General features: G+C 33.0%; 1 protein-coding gene across 2 annotated transcripts in view; it reads left to right on the forward strand.

Moving 5' to 3' along the window:
* Positions 1 to 16572, forward strand: part of LOC115213009 (prostaglandin reductase-3) — a 120318-nt gene that overhangs the window by 79783 nt on the left and 23963 nt on the right. For both annotated transcript variants that reach the window (XM_029781906.2, XM_036504276.1), the window contains exons 7-8: positions 2085 to 2113; positions 14051 to 14125. In XM_029781906.2, coding sequence (XP_029637766.1) covers positions 2085 to 2113; positions 14051 to 14125 — 104 coding nt within the window. The remainder of the gene's footprint in view (positions 1 to 2084; positions 2114 to 14050; positions 14126 to 16572) is intronic.

Here is a 16572-nt window from a genome sequence, read left to right on the forward strand (position 1 = left end):
TTTAAAGAGTATTCTATAACCAATTTTAAAGAGTATTCTAGAACCAATTTTAAAGAGTATTCTAGAACCAATTTTAAAGAGTATTCTATAACCAATTTTAAAGAGTATTCTATAACCAATTTTAAAGAGTATTCTAGAACCAATTTTAAAGAGTATTCTATAACCAATTTTAAAGAGTATTCTATAACCAATTTTAAAGAGTATTCTATAACCAATTTTAAAGAGTATTCTATAACCAATTTTAAAGAGTATTCTATAACCAATTTTAAAGAGTATTCTAGAACCAATTTTAAAGAGTATTCTATAACCAATTTTAAAGAGTATTCTATAACCAATTTTAAAGAGTATTCTATAACCAATTTTAAAGAGTATTCTATAACCAATTTTAAAGAGTATTCTATAACCAATTTTAAAGAGTATTCTATAACCAATTTTAAAGAGTATTCTAGAACCAATTTTAAAGAGTATTCTATAACCAATTTTAAAGAGTATTCTATAACCAATTTTAAAGAGTATTCTAGAACCAATTTTAAAGAGTATTCTAGAACCAATTTTAAAGAGTATTCTAGAACCAATTTTAAAGAGTATTCTAGAACCAATTTTAAAGAGTATTCTATAACCAATTTTAAAGAGTATTCTATAACCAATTTTAAAGAGTATTCTATAACCAATTTTAAAGAGTATTCTAGAACCAATTTTAAAGAGTATTCTAGAACCAATTTTAAAGAGTATTCTAGAACCAATTTTAAAGAGTATTCTAGAACCAATTTTAAAGAGTATTCTATAACCAATTTTAAAGAGTATTCTATAACCAATTTTAAAGAGTATTCTATAACCAATTTTAAAGAGTATTCTATAACCAATTTTAAAGAGTATTCTATAACCAATTTTAAAGAGTATTCTAGAACCAATTTTAAAGAGTATTCTAGAACCAATTTTAAAGAGTATTCTATAACCAATTTTAAAGAGTATTCTATAACCAATTTTAAAGAGTATTCTAGAACCAATTTTAAAGAGTATTCTATAACCAATTTTAAAGAGTATTCTAGAACCAATTTTAAAGAGTATTCTATAACCAATTTTAAAGAGTATTCTATAACCAATTTTAAAGAGTATTCTAGAACCAATTTTAAAGAGTATTCTAGAACCAATTTTAAAGAGTATTCTATAACCAATTTTAAAGAGTATTCTATAACCAATTTTAAAGAGTATTCTATAACCAATTTTAAAGAGTATTCTAGAACCAATTTTAAAGAGTATTCTAGAACCAATTTTAAAGAGTATTCTAGAACCAATTTTAAAGAGTATTCTAGAACCAATTTTAAAGAGTATTCTAGAACCAATTTTAAAGAGTATTCTATAACCAATTTTAAAGAGTATTCTATAACCAATTTTAAAGAGTATTCTAGAACACCAAAATTGTTTTAGAGCAAAGCTTATAATGCTTTGTGTGTGATATAATTTTCCTAAAGATTTCACCACACACCATTAGGGAGTGGTGTGATTACCAAATCTGCCGCTCCAGATGATTTATTTTGGATATTGATTGCTATATAATCAGTTAGATTGAGAAATTATATGATTCTAACCACAACATTGCTGAAGAGACTTAACTAGCTAAAATTATAAATCTTTGATTGTTAGACCTCCATGTTGTCTCTATGGGTCATAATCATAAAGTTATTTTAGAACGAGGTTAAAAATATTTTCTTATATAGAATTAATTTTTTCATTGTTTCTCACAGAAAGGCTAAATTAATTGAAGCATCAATAAATATTGATTTTAAATGCCAATTATTTTTTTTTTTAATGAGTGCTAGAATTTGTACTTTATATGTTCATTTTAAAATGTAGTCGCCAAACATAAAACACTCTCCAAATATTATATAGAGATAAAACTTTGTAATAAGCTGTATCTATTCATAGTATCAATTTAGAATTGGAAGGCCTATGCTAATTACAAATATCGACATAATATGGCAGTGATAAAAGCAGTTGAAAGACATAAACAAAATATAGTATTAAATATTTTCCCATCATTTGACTTTTTATATTTTATATTTTTATTCAATATTTTAATTAAGCTGCTGCTGGTGGTACTGGACAATTTGCTGTAAGTATTCTTCAATTCTGAAGTCTATTTTCCAAAATGCAAGTAAGGTATTGGTCATTTACATACATTTTTGTTGTAGCTTACTTTTTAAGAAAAAAATATCATAGGTCACTTTTTAAAAAAGATCACTTATTCAGAATTTAATTACAGATGAACAAAAATGCTTGCTTCACAACTTTAGAGTTGTGGTTGCTGTTTCTTACACTTTTTAATGTTGATAGATTAAATTGAGGGAGAATTTATTAATTCTTGTAGGTCTAGTTACTACATAAATACTCCATTGGAGGAACAGAAACTGGGAACATTGCACAAATTCTGAACAACTTAGACAAGATTATTTGTATTCCCAATCAGTAATGGAATTGGTGGAGTAGAGGTTATGCAGGCATTCAATGTTCTCCCTCTTTTCAGTTAATGAAGGTGCTTGTAGAGTCTAACCCCACTTCTCACTCCATGGTTGACCTCATTGTAGGGTAGGTACAAGAGGCCAGATCCGGTTGGTATGAACAGAAAATGCGTAGAAAGTTTGGGATGGTTATGACCAGTTTAAATACTAAATAGTTAAATCAGTCATGGGCATCCTGCACCCTGTGGGACTTTCTGATTGGCAGACCTAATGAAAAGTTACATTCTATTTTTTTAGTAGTGTGACCCACTTGATGATTAACCATGTCTCTTCGCTCACTTCTCATGTGGCTTGCTTCTTATGCTTGTTTTAGCCCTTCAGCATTCAAACTGTTCAAATCAGACCCAAATATTCTTCCTGTTTTATGTTTAAAACGGACAGATCAGGCCATTCACACCTACACTATTGTGTCATTTTAAAAATAAACAATCACATCATTAAAATCCCAAAGCTATGAGATTATATATAATAAATTTAAAAGCAATGTGAATAAATAAGCTTTACATTTGACAGAATAATCTGAATGCTAAAGAGTTAAACATTTAAAACTTGTTCAACACCATGGTTTGGAAAGTTATATGGATGCAAGCTCTATTTGATTTTGCGACCGAGACCTTTGGCAATATGCTGTGCTTGAGAAAAACTCATCAAGTCAAGTGAAACCGTAGTCATAGCCATTGCCAGTGTCATGTAAATGGCACCTGTGCTAGTGGTATGTAAGAAGTACCCATTATACTCTTGGAGTGGTTGGTGTTAGGAAGGGCATCCAGCTGTAGAAACCATGCCAAATCAGACTGGAACCTAGCACAGCTCTCTGGCTTACCAGTTCCAGTTCAACTGTCTAACCCATGTCAGCATGGAAAGCAGTTATTAAATGATGATGGTGATAGAGCAGGGGAAGGGGCAAAATATTTCCCATTTTCTTGTGGAGGTTGCTTGTTTCTGTCAGCGTGAGAGAACCCAATATGTTAGGGTCTATGTCAAAGCAATGATCCATTGGACAGGAGATCTCATCAGCCTTTGGTGTTATTGTAGTATACTAATGGCCTGCTTGCTGTTGTAAACTCTTTCAGACTACTTCTAATATAGCTTGCCTTCCTGTCTACAATAGAATTGATTTTGCTTTCAACTACCGATATATTGGCTGCTCTACATTGTCAATCTCCCTTTGATTTCCATTGCTTCAGTTTACACATGTTTTGTGCTGTGTATATTAAGTTTCGAATATTGGCTTTGTTGGCAATATACAATCTTGGCATATTGCATAAGATATTAAAAGAAAATCTTTATTATAAAGTATATATTATGTTGCTTTTTGATTAACTTGTGTCTTGCTAAAGAATATTTAATGCATTTAAGAAATATTCTGCTAAAGTTTTTTTTGTTTGTTTTAATTTGTGCTGCGATCTTAACTAAAGGTGATTGTCTGCTGTTAGCTATAAAAACTGTTCTAAAGCTACAAATAGTTTCTCACCAATATTTAAATTTAAAATAATCTAATTTATAACATGGTGTAATGAATATTTATTGTTCTGGAGAAATGCAGGTACACTCATAATAATATGTGAACAATAGATGAACAAAAACATATACACCCCACAATCATATATATATATATATATATATATATATATATATAGATAAGAAAGTTTGTTTGGTAAAGCACGTGGGTGAATATATAAGAAAATAGTAAAGTGTGAAAAAACGACAGAAGGCTTAAATGTTAAAAAATATATATATTTGTGTCAAAATGTCTGGAGAATATTGGAAAAATTTTTTTTCCTTTCCTTAAAATGACATAATTTTAAAAATTTTTAAAGAAATTACCGGTTTCGCGTGTAGCTTTTCAAATTTCTTGTGACGTTATGTTTATATTGCATGGAATTATCGTTGTTTTTATTTCCAGGAGATTTCTAAATAAGGGGAGGTAGTGAGTGATTTTTTCCGGTGTAGGGGAGATAATCGCTTAAAAATTTTTTTCCCTTTTCCTTGTTAATTTCTCTGTGTCAGTATGTTCGGATGGTTGAGTCTGGGTTTGTACTTTTCAATGAAGAATGTTTCCTTGTTCAGTCTCATTTGTGTTGATGATCCGAAAGCACATTGGTAAAATGGGAAGATTAAAAATTGTGGCAGTAGTTGCTTTGCGCATTTCTCAATGTGCTCACTAAAAGGTATCATTCTATATTCTGGGAATGCAATCTGTTGTCGATGCAGTGTGCATCTGCGCCTGAGTGATAGTCCCGTGGAACCCACGTAGTCTTGGTGGCAGCCCGAGCATTTAATAACATAAATTATGTTTTCAGAGGCACAAGTAAAGTTAGATTTGATCTTAAATTTCTGTCCCTCTTTAAAGAAGAATTCTGATCCTTCCAATAGGTTAGGACATGTTGCACAGTTCGATCTACCACATTTTTTTACTTTTGCATCCGTAATTTTAGAAGACAATTTTGCCTTTGTGAGAATCTTTTTAAGTGATTTAGGCTGTTTGTAGCTTTTAATGATTTGGTGTATGTTTAGAATTTCCTTTAATTTTGGGTTTTTATGAAGTATTGGTAAATTCTGGGTGATGATGGTGAAGGCTTTCATTTGATGTAGTCAACTTGTATACCAGTATTCCTCATAATTATGGACTGGAGGCAATACAATTCTGGTTAGACCAATTTCCGGAAGAAATACCAAAAAGGATCAGTAAGGAATTCATTACTAAATCAATTGAATTCATCCTACACAATAACCACTTCATGTTTGACAATACATTTTACCGTCAAAAATCCGGAATTGCTATGGGTACAAGGGCAGCACCAGTCATTGCGAACTTAACAATGGGATACATGGAAATAATCATTTACCAGGAATCTCTATCAATCTTTGGAAACTCCCTCTCTCAATACATAAAAGAGAATTGGAAACGATTCCTAGACGATTGTTTCATTCTCTGGAATGAAAACATAGATAAACTCCTAAAATTTAAAAACCTATTGAACAGCATAAACCCAAATATACAGTTCACAATGGAATACAACCAAAAGGAGCTCCCGTTCTTGGATATACTAATTAAAAAAATTAACCTTAAAATAGAAACAGACATTTTTTACAAAGCCACAGACGCCAAACAATACCTTCTTTTTAATTCATGCCACCCAAGACACACTAAAACAAACATCCCCTTCAACCTTGCAAGAAGGATATGCACAATAGTGTCAGAACAAAATACCAGGAACTTTAGACTGCAAGAACTCAAAAACACCCTAATTGACAGACATTACCCAGCTCAACTCATAGAGGATGGGATCAGACGTGCAACAGAAATCAACATAGAAACTTTAAGAAAAGTTCAACACAACAACACACCTTCCCCGAAAATACTACCTTACATATCTACATACAACCCCAGAAACAAAGAAGCCTTCACCATCATCACCCAGAATTTACCAATACTTCATAAAAACCCAAAATTAAAGGAAATTCTAAACATACACCAAATCATTAAAAGCTACAAACAGCCTAAATCACTTAAAAAGATTCTCACAAAGGCAAAATTGTCTTCTAAAATTACGGATGCAAAAGTAAAAAAATGTGGTAGATCGAACTGTGCAACATGTCCTAACCTATTGGAAGGATCAGAATTCTTCTTTAAAGAGGGACAGAAATTTAAGATCAAATCTAACTTTACTTGTGCCTCTGAAAACATAATTTATGTTATTAAATGCTCGGGCTGCCACCAAGACTACGTGGGTTCCACGGGACTATCACTCAGGCGCAGATGCACACTGCATCGACAACAGATTGCATTCCCAGAATATAGAATGATACCTTTTAGTGAGCACATTGAGAAATGCGCAAAGCAACTACTGCCACAATTTTTAATCTTCCCATTTTACCAATGTGCTTTCGGATCATCAACACAAATGAGACTGAACAAGGAAACATTCTTCATTGAAAAGTACAAACCCAGACTCAACCATCCGAACATACTGACACAGAGAAATTAACAAGGAAAAGGGAAAAAAAATTTTTAAGCGATTATCTCCCCTACACCGGAAAAAATCACTCACTACCTCCCCTTATTTAGAAATCTCCTGGAAATAAAAACAACGATAATTCCATGCAATATAAACATAACGTCACAAGAAATTTGAAAAGCTACACGCGAAACCGGTAATTTCTTTAAAAATTTTTAAAATTATGTCATTTTAAGGAAAGGAAAAAAAATTTTTCCAATATTCTCCAGACATTTTGACACAAATATATATATTTTTTAACATTTAAGCCTTCTGTCGTTTTTTCACACTTTACTATTTTCTTATATATATATATATATATATATATATATATATACCCGAATTGAACGTTAAAAATTGAATGCTCTCTCTCTCTCTCTCACACACACACACACACACATGTATTTTTACTAGATGTTATCTTAAAGCTATTATCACAATTGGAATTACTTTTACGTAAAATATCAAAATCTAGTTCAGGAAGATTATCATTTGAGTCAATTTCACAATTCACACTATTGGTTCTACTTGTTTTTAGAGATCTTGAGTTGAGATACATACATACGTATGTACATACTTACGTACATACATACATACATACATACATACATACATACATGCATACACACACACACACACACACACACACACACACACACACACACACACTTACAATCTCAGGATGCTGAGCCTTTCAGATGAGATGGCAAAGGACTGAGATACCTGGTGCCTTACCGTACTCAAGAAGATCCATCCTTCACTACAGAAGTTTTAAGGCTGCTCCTCCTGGTGAAGTGGATTGACCTGGAAGAATCCTGTTTTCTACAAACAAGTTCACCATATAACATCTGCTTAGGGATCCTCTGGCCAATGGACACATGCATGCACACACGCATATGATGGGCTTTAGTAATTTCTATCTACCAAATTCCACTCACAAAATATTGTTCTCTCTTTCTAACTGGGGCTGCTGTGGAATGCACTTGCTCAATATGCCACACAGTGTAGTTGATCCTAGAAACCACATGACTGCAAAGGAAATCTCTTAACCATACACAGGCGCAAGAGTGGCTGTGTGGTAAGTAGCTTGCTTATCAATCACATGGTTCGGGGTTCAGTCCCACTGTGTGGCACCTTGGGCAAGTGTCTTCTACTATAGCCTCGGGCTGATCAAAGCCTTGTGAGTGGATTTGGTAGACCGAAACTGAAAGAAGCTTGTCGTATTTATGTATATATATATGTGTGTGTGTATATATTTGTGTGTCTGTGTTTGTCCCCCCAACATTGATTGACAACCGATGCTGGTGTGTTTACGTCCCCGTAATTTAGCAGTTCGGCAAAAGTAACTGATAGAATAAGTACTAGGCTTACAAAGAATAAGTCCTGGGGTTGATTTGCTCAACTAAAAGGCAGTGCTCCAGCATGGCCACAATCAAATGACTGAAACAAGTAAAAGAGTATAACAGTCAATGTCTGCTTAAATCAGATTCATAGAAATGCAATACTTCTTGAAATTAGTCTGAATAATCCTAATCTTGGGATTAGTTGTCATAACAATAATCCCAAGGCCTTTTTGTTTTTACTTCATTATTCCTTTGTTCATTTTACAAATAATTTCAAATCATTTTATCTCTTGCAATGTTTGTTTAAAATTTTGACTAACATTTTCTGATGTGTATGCGAGAGACATTTTTCTTCATTTTTTCCTTTGCGGGATGAGTTTGGACTAAATCATGAGAATGTTTTCTTCGATTGATACAATAAAAGAACAGGGTGAAGTAATATGGTTGTGTGTTTTCTTTGGATTCAACTATGTTCACTTGCAAGTGGCCATTTGATTAAGATGTTTGCTTCCCACCACGTCGTTTCAGTTTTGGTACCCATGTGTAGTAGCTTTGGTACCCCCCCCCACCACAACAACAACAATAATATCATCATTATTATTATTATCAACGTTATCATCATTTAAATTCTGTTATCCATACTGGCATGAGTTGAATGGTTTGACCAGGGCTGGTAAGCTGAGGGGCTCATGTATTATTACTAGGTCTTATCTTAAAGCTATTATCACAATTGGAATTACTTTTACATAAAATATCAAAATCTAGTTCAGGAAAATTATCCAAAGAGTCAATTCAACAATTCACACTATTGGTTGTACTTGTCTGTCTAACATGTAAAATTCCTATTAGCAAATGAAACATGTGTAATGGTGAATAAATAATACCAATCAATTTTCCAACTTCGTCTTTTATTAGGCAATTGTTCTGCAAATAATATTTCCAGAATTTTCAACTTTAATATGTACCTTGCACCTATACAGCAACAATAGAAACTACATAACGAATTGTAATAATGGAATAACTAGATGTGCTTTTAGAGGAAGCAGCTGACATTTTACATTATGTACCTACATAATGTATGTACATACATATGTGTGTACACACACACACACACACACACACACACACACACACACACACACACACACACACACACACATATATGTATACACACACACACACACACACATATATGTATACACACACACACATGGCCTGTATCCTTACTTGCTTGCCCTGAATATAAATATATGTATGTATGCCTGTGACAGACCATGCCTTTCTTTTGCTGGGCTAAAGTCTCATTTAGGACCCATGAAAAATGAACCTCTGTTCTGCCTATTTATCTGTGCACAACAAATTCAGAAGTGCTTTTCTTATCAGAACGATCAGAGTTTTCCGTGCTGCTGTACCTTTGTAGTCAGCATTAGACTCATCCAACTCTTTCCAAATCCTCAAATTGATGCCCAAACACTCTGAAATGTTCATATTGGAGCTTCCAGTACGAACACCAAACAGTACAGCATGTTTTTTCCAAATGTCTGGCAGAGTGAATTGCGTTGTGGTGCTGTTTTCCTCGCAGATGGTGCCCCCTAGTATACTATGTGGTCAACAAAATCAAAAACAAACATGCATACACAAGATTAAAAATATAAAATGACAACAATTTACCCATCGCACCTTGTATATATGGGTATATGGGTATATGGGTATATGGGTATATGGGTATATTCATTCATAACCATATAAACATACAAATATATATATCTATAGAGATACAGTTACATATATATACATATATGTGTATATATATACATACATACATTTTTCCTGTGTTAAGGCTTCTACACATACATATGCATGTGCACACACACACACACATATACAAAGATACATATACACATATATATTTACATCATATATATATATGGACATATGCTTATGTATATATATATGTATATATATATATGTTTATAAACATATTCGTACACGCACATATCTGTAGGCTTCATGAAGATAACAAGCCACATGAGGAGGAGTTTCGTAACATTTTTGTTACTGAAGATACAATTGAAGTTAAATTAATTTCATACCCAAAGACACTCACTAGCACACATATGAATGCAGTGCATAAACACACACATTTACATACTCAAAATAAGACATACATGTACATATACATATACACACACAAATCTATATACTAGCAGGAAATATGCAGGTGCAGGAGTGATAGTAATCTTAATTAATTGAACTTAGAAAAGTTCAGAACAAGAAGCGAAAGCTTAAAAATATTGCAGCTGAAGTTTGAATTTGAATTTAAATTTATCATTTAAATTCAAATTCCTACTACATTTTAATTAGGTTATTGATGGGAAAAAAATTGTGTTTAGATTAACACATTGAACATGGAAAGTAGATGTGTTCATTCGAAATTTTGTTACTATTAACTGTGGGAACTGGTTTTATCGCATAGCTTTGAAAAAGTCTCTTCTTACCTCTCTGACACTTTTATAAAAGACACTTTTTAGATTTTCTTAATGTCTACACATATTTCCTCAAATATCTAATTTTTTTGACTAATGGATATATGTCAATTAGAGTGTTGAGTAAAGCATGTTCATAGTTTGGGCTACCTGGTGTCATCCAGAGTTGGGGTATATTTCCATTGGATGTACTCTAGGAATTCCACAGTGTTAGTTGAGATAATAATTGATGAAGGAAATGGAAGATATATTTGGTACTAGTCTTTATTCAGTATGTCAGTCATTTTGACCCCTCCTGTGACTGTTCCTTATGGGTGGGATGATATGCAGCCAATTGTGTTGCATCGATCAGTGCAGTCTGGGTCACATCAGGTACATGCATACATAAAGCAGTGTCTCATTAAATATATTGAGTTCTTGCAGGCATGTTGTTGTTTACCCACTGTATCTTGGTTATCACCAGTGAATGGGGCTACAATTATTTCCTTCATGAATTATTATTATTTCATCAAATATATCTTTTAATATATCTTCATCAAAGATACTTTTAGTGTTTGATAGGAAATTCATACCTACAGGAGATATTGAAAAATTATTACAGAAGCAGAAAATACCAATTCTAGTTTTTGAAGGATAATTAACATTGTTACAGGAATAACGATGAAATTTAATTATGCAGCCAAAGAGTTATTTATAGAGAAGACTGGTGTGTGCCTGTGCAAGTATGCTGGTAAAGTGAGGTGGATGTCTGATTGAGATTGTATTGAGTGTTTTCTGCTGAGTCTGATGGAGATAAATCAAATTTTGTCCACTTTGGAGAAGGGAGGTTTGTTGGTCAAGACATGAGTGCTAGTTGGGTGGGAATTTATGGGTATCAAAATCTGAAAATTGTTGCACTTCCAGAGCATTTTGAGCTTAGATTCCAAATTCTTTTCCTTTAGCAGGGATAAACTTTCCTTTTTTAATGGTTGGGAAGGTTAGCCCTCATTAAAAAGCACTACACCATATATTTCTTTTTATTTCTGAGCTGACAGTATACCACTTACGACTTGATCTGTTACTTCCTCTACCTCTTTGAATGAATTCATATTTCTGTATGCCTAAATGTTAGTTCAGCTATAGCTGGAAAAAAGTGAGAGGAAAGTAGCAGAATATTTTTGAATTTTGAAAGACAGATTATATCTCCATCATATGTGAGTGCTTTAACTCTCTCCCATCATCCATCATATCTTATTTTATTTATGACTAAATATAGGAAGTTCCATAGTGAATGTTCTTCATAGAGAGAGTTAGAATCTAAAGCAGGTTTTATACATTTACATTTGAATAGAACTAAAAACAAAATATTTTCTTATTTGAAATACAATTTTAGCTGCAATATTTTTCAGCTTCCACTTTCTGTCTTAAACTTTTCCAAGTTCAATTAAGAATATTATCACTCCATCACCCACATTTTCCACCTTGTCCACTCTTTCTGCAGCCCAATAATAATTGTTAATGCAAGCAAAACTTGGAATGTTTAAAATGCGGAAAAAAAATTGACTTTTTTCTCAATAAGTTTAAGCTATAGTGAAAAAGTAAATTTCGTAAATTGGCAAAAGTAAATTCTATAAAAATACCAATTAGGAACCTGAGATGAAAGAAAAAAACCTAATAAAGCAGCAGTAGATAAATTAAATGAAGCTAACCAGAAGCAGTACAAGAAATATAAGTCAACCAGTTTCACACAAAAGAGGTTTGATTGTGATCAGTTTCTTGAGAAACACTTTGAGCACATCGTGAATCTCCACATTGCTATGGTGCTGGGCAAATAAGTTTTGGATCATATTGATTCTTTTTAAACACAGTAATTTGCCTAACCTCCCCTCAATCTTCACAACACACCACACACACACACACACACACACACACACACACGGACACAATCAACCTCTTTCAGGTTCCATCTACCAAATCCACTCACAAGCTTTTGGACACTTGCCCAAGGTGATATGCAGAGGGACTGAACCCAGAACCATGTGGATGGAAAGCAAATTTCTTACCACAGGATTATGCCTGCACACATGCATGCATGCACACACATACAGAGAGAGAGAGAGAGAGTGAGAGAGAGAGAAAGGCTTCATGATGTAAACAGGAAAAATAAATGCAAACAAAACATGAATGTATATATATAAATATGTGTGTGTGTATATATATATATATATATATATATATATATATATATATATATATATATATATAATGTATATTTACCAGAAGCGATGAAGAGACTCAAGGATGAAGATTTTTGTGCATTAGCGCTCATCATGCATTAGCACTTGTATATCTGTATTCACACACACTTACATGTACGTATATATATATGCAAGCACGCTTCAGTATATTCTCAGACATACGCACATCCATATGTATATACATACAAAAGCATATTCAAACATATGTGAAAACATACATACACAACACACATATGTACATTTCTAAACACACGTATACACACGCATACTTGTGGAACATAATTTCATATAAGCACATTATGTTTGTGCAAACATGTATATATGAAGCTATGCTGATATATCACAATATATATAAATATTGAAAGGAAATTAAAAATATTAAAGTGAATAAAAAAATTAATTAAAAAGTTTTTAAAAATATTGTTTTACTACCGCATCGCCTTACTAGCACTTGTGCTAGTGGCACGTGAAACATTCGAGTGAGGTCGTTGCCATTGCCGCTGGACTGGCTCCTGTGCAGGTGGCACATAAAAAGCACCATTTGGGCATGGCTGTTGCCAGTACCACCAAACTGGCCCTCGTGCCGGTGGCACGTAAGAGCACCCACTACACTCTCAGAGTGGTTGGCATTAGGAAGGGCATCCAGCTGTAGAAACTCTGCCAGATCAGATTGGAGTCTGGTTCACCAGACCTCAGTCAAATTGTCCAACCCATGCTAGCATGGAAAGCGGACGTTAAATGATGATGATCTGTAGTGCTATAAAAGCAGATCATTAATATTCCATTTCATTAATTGCTGAATAGATGAATCTACTTTTGTCTGTCTGTCTGTCTTTCCCTCTGTTTCTTTTTCTTTACGGTCAAAGGAGTTACTTTCAAACCTATGAAGCAAAGTCCACCAAGTTACTTTTGTAGTCAGGAAAGCAGTGTATTAGTAATTGGTCTGTTGGACACATGTAGCCAATGATGTAACAAGTTTCCAACAGAAATAACAAACTCAATGTGTATTACAACCATGTAACTTCCCTTTCTTGCTGTATCATGTAATTTTAAATATTCTGAAGGATTTTGCACATTTACACTGTTGAAGCTGTTTCTGTCCAAGTGTTGGGTTACAATTTTTAATCAAAGTCATTTTGAAGAATTTGGTTAACAGCTGATATCTGGAAAGGGTTAAATGTTTAAATAAAATGTCTCTAAAATTTAGCACTACCATCAGAGGTAAGCCATGTAAATTGAAGACAAGCAATTGTGATATCTGAAGTATTAAAAAACGAAAGAGTTAAATAATGAAAGTTGATAGTGTTCAGGAATAGACTGGGCAGCTTTAGGCCTGTGATAGCATTGGACTTATGGCATTGTTATATGGTGACATTGATTATGACTATAAAAGGATGTTGGTGGTTAAGAATGGGTTCAATAAGTATTACAATTATGGTCTTTTTTTTCCTTTATAATTTCCAGGTACAATGGGCAAAGCATGTTGGCTGCCATGTAATTGGAACATGTTCATCTGATGAAAAAGTTGAATTTCTAAAGGTAGGATCCAAAAGTTAACCAAAATTGTTACAAAAATCATTATATATAATTATGCAAGTCAGGAGACCAAGGCTTCACATTCTTTCTATGTTCACTTATTGATTTTATTACAATCCAATCTATGACTCCATTTAGATAATTCATCCTTTTTATTAATCTGGTTCATCTTTCGTCCTGATTATTGATATTACAGTTAAGGGAATATATTCCAAACCTGTTTTTTTAACTTTGAGATCAAGTGTTTTTGTTTTAACTATATTCATTGACAACCTGTTGCTTTTATGTCGTTCCCTCTTGTATAGTGTGTGTATATAGACACACACTATTAGTAATAGTCCTTTTCTAAATGTTTTCAGTGATTACACTACATAATAGAAAATTGCTTCAGATGATTTTTGTATTATTTTTACATATTTCCATGATAGTAAAATTCTTTTTATAATAGCATTAATATTTTTAAAGTTACATCAAGAATTATATTCTGTCATGTGTAACATTGTCTGTATTCAAAATACATTCATATCTAACTTCTGTTTCTATGTAAAACTTACCAGAATAAAAAATAGTAAACTTTATTGATGTCGATTTGTTGAAATATTCATACGATGAGTTACTAGTAATATAACATCAAACAATAGACTGCCTGGAAAAACTCAAGAAAATATGCTTAAGTATTTATAAATAATTGATGATGATGAACTTCTTATTGTTCTGGAACATTCTATGGTATATAGTAATGTTTTACAAGTATTCATATAAGTTGTTTTTTTTGAAAACAGTAAGACAAAAATTAAAAAGAAGAATCACAAAGATTTTCAATATTCTTCTTGTGTCACATTTGTTAACCTTGAATACAACATAATAAATTTTGTGTTTAAGTGTTACAGATAATATAATGATGGCTTCTGGGCACTGCAAGATATCTGCTTACTGATATTGTTATATTGATCCAAAACAAATCAAATATGTTATTTTGCAGAGTACCAAATATTATCTTGCAGGTGAAGATTATTTTGGCTATCTGATTGGAGACCAGGGCAAGCCATGATCATCTCATGTAATCTGTGATGGTTGCATATCTACACTATAGGGTTGGATGCATGACAGAAAGAAAAGTATGCTCTTTGCTCTTCTGAAATCTGGCAAGAACTAGTAAACCATTTAAATGATAGTTTATTTCTATATGGTGGATACATCTACTTATAAAGAACCACAAGATAAGAAGAATCTGGTTTATCTTGATATCTCATCTTCAGTTCCACCAATTTGTTTAAGTTTTTAATGAACATATGAAGTTGACATTAAACTGTTGGATCATGATGAAGGTTGAGAAGAAGAGTAAGCAACATATTTCTACAAGGAACTCCACTTCCCAAACCAACAAGAACTTGATGACCTTGACACTCTGTACACTTGAAAGAAAATTACAAAAATACAAGACTATGAAAGTTTTGCTTGAAAAGATCATGATGACTACAAGAATGGTATTTGGTGATTTTTAGATGTTAGGATTCTTACTCAGATTGCAAGTTGAATATATGAACAGCCTTGCATTTGACCTTTCTACTATTGGCACAAGGTCTGAAATTTTGAGATAGGGGGCTAGTTGATAACATTAACTCAGTGCTCAACTGGTACTTATCTTATAGACATTGAAAGGACGAAAGACAAAGTCCACCTTGGTGGAATTTGAACTGAAAATGTTAGGATGGATGGAATGCCACTGATAATTTTGCCCGGTGTTCTAATGATTCTACTAGCTCACTACCTTAATAATAATAATAGCAATAATAATAATAATAATAATACTTTTTGTCTTGGTATAAAAGATGGGCTACAGCAAATATTCTGCTCAATACCACAGATTTGTTTGTCAGTTGTTTGACCTTAAACAGTTGAACATGTCCCTTAGTGGCTGACGATATGTGCATCTCTGATCACGAGCAGTAGTAGTTGGGGAGCATCATAGCCATGTGTTGAAAGGAATTCTTGGAGGTTTAGATAATTCACCTTTGGAAACATGGGTGGTTTGTTCAACATCCTTAAAGAACCCTTATTCAAGAACCTTTTGAGTGGGATGGGCTACTCGACCAGAAGAAAATTCTAACTGGGCCCCACCTGCAAGGTCATGCACTGGTTATCTTGATATGAGATCACCATGTCGCACATATATGGTTGTGATGCATGTGCCTGGTGTACCCTTATCAGACAGGTAGTCATGATGGGTATACTGGGCTTCGTATATTTTACCCCAGTGTCACTTTGATGGCATGCACTGCTCTCTCACTCAATAATAATAATAATAATAATAATAATAATAATAATGATAATAATGCTTTCTACTAGAGGCACTAAGCCTGAAATTTTAGGAGTGGGGCTAATCAGTTACAATGATCCCTGTACTTCACATTTCATTGACCCCGAAAGAATGAAAGGTAAAGTTGACC

Source organism: Octopus sinensis, linkage group LG6 (genome assembly GCF_006345805.1).
Source record: "Octopus sinensis linkage group LG6, ASM634580v1, whole genome shotgun sequence".
NCBI classification, from domain to species: domain Eukaryota; kingdom Metazoa; phylum Mollusca; class Cephalopoda; order Octopoda; family Octopodidae; genus Octopus; species Octopus sinensis.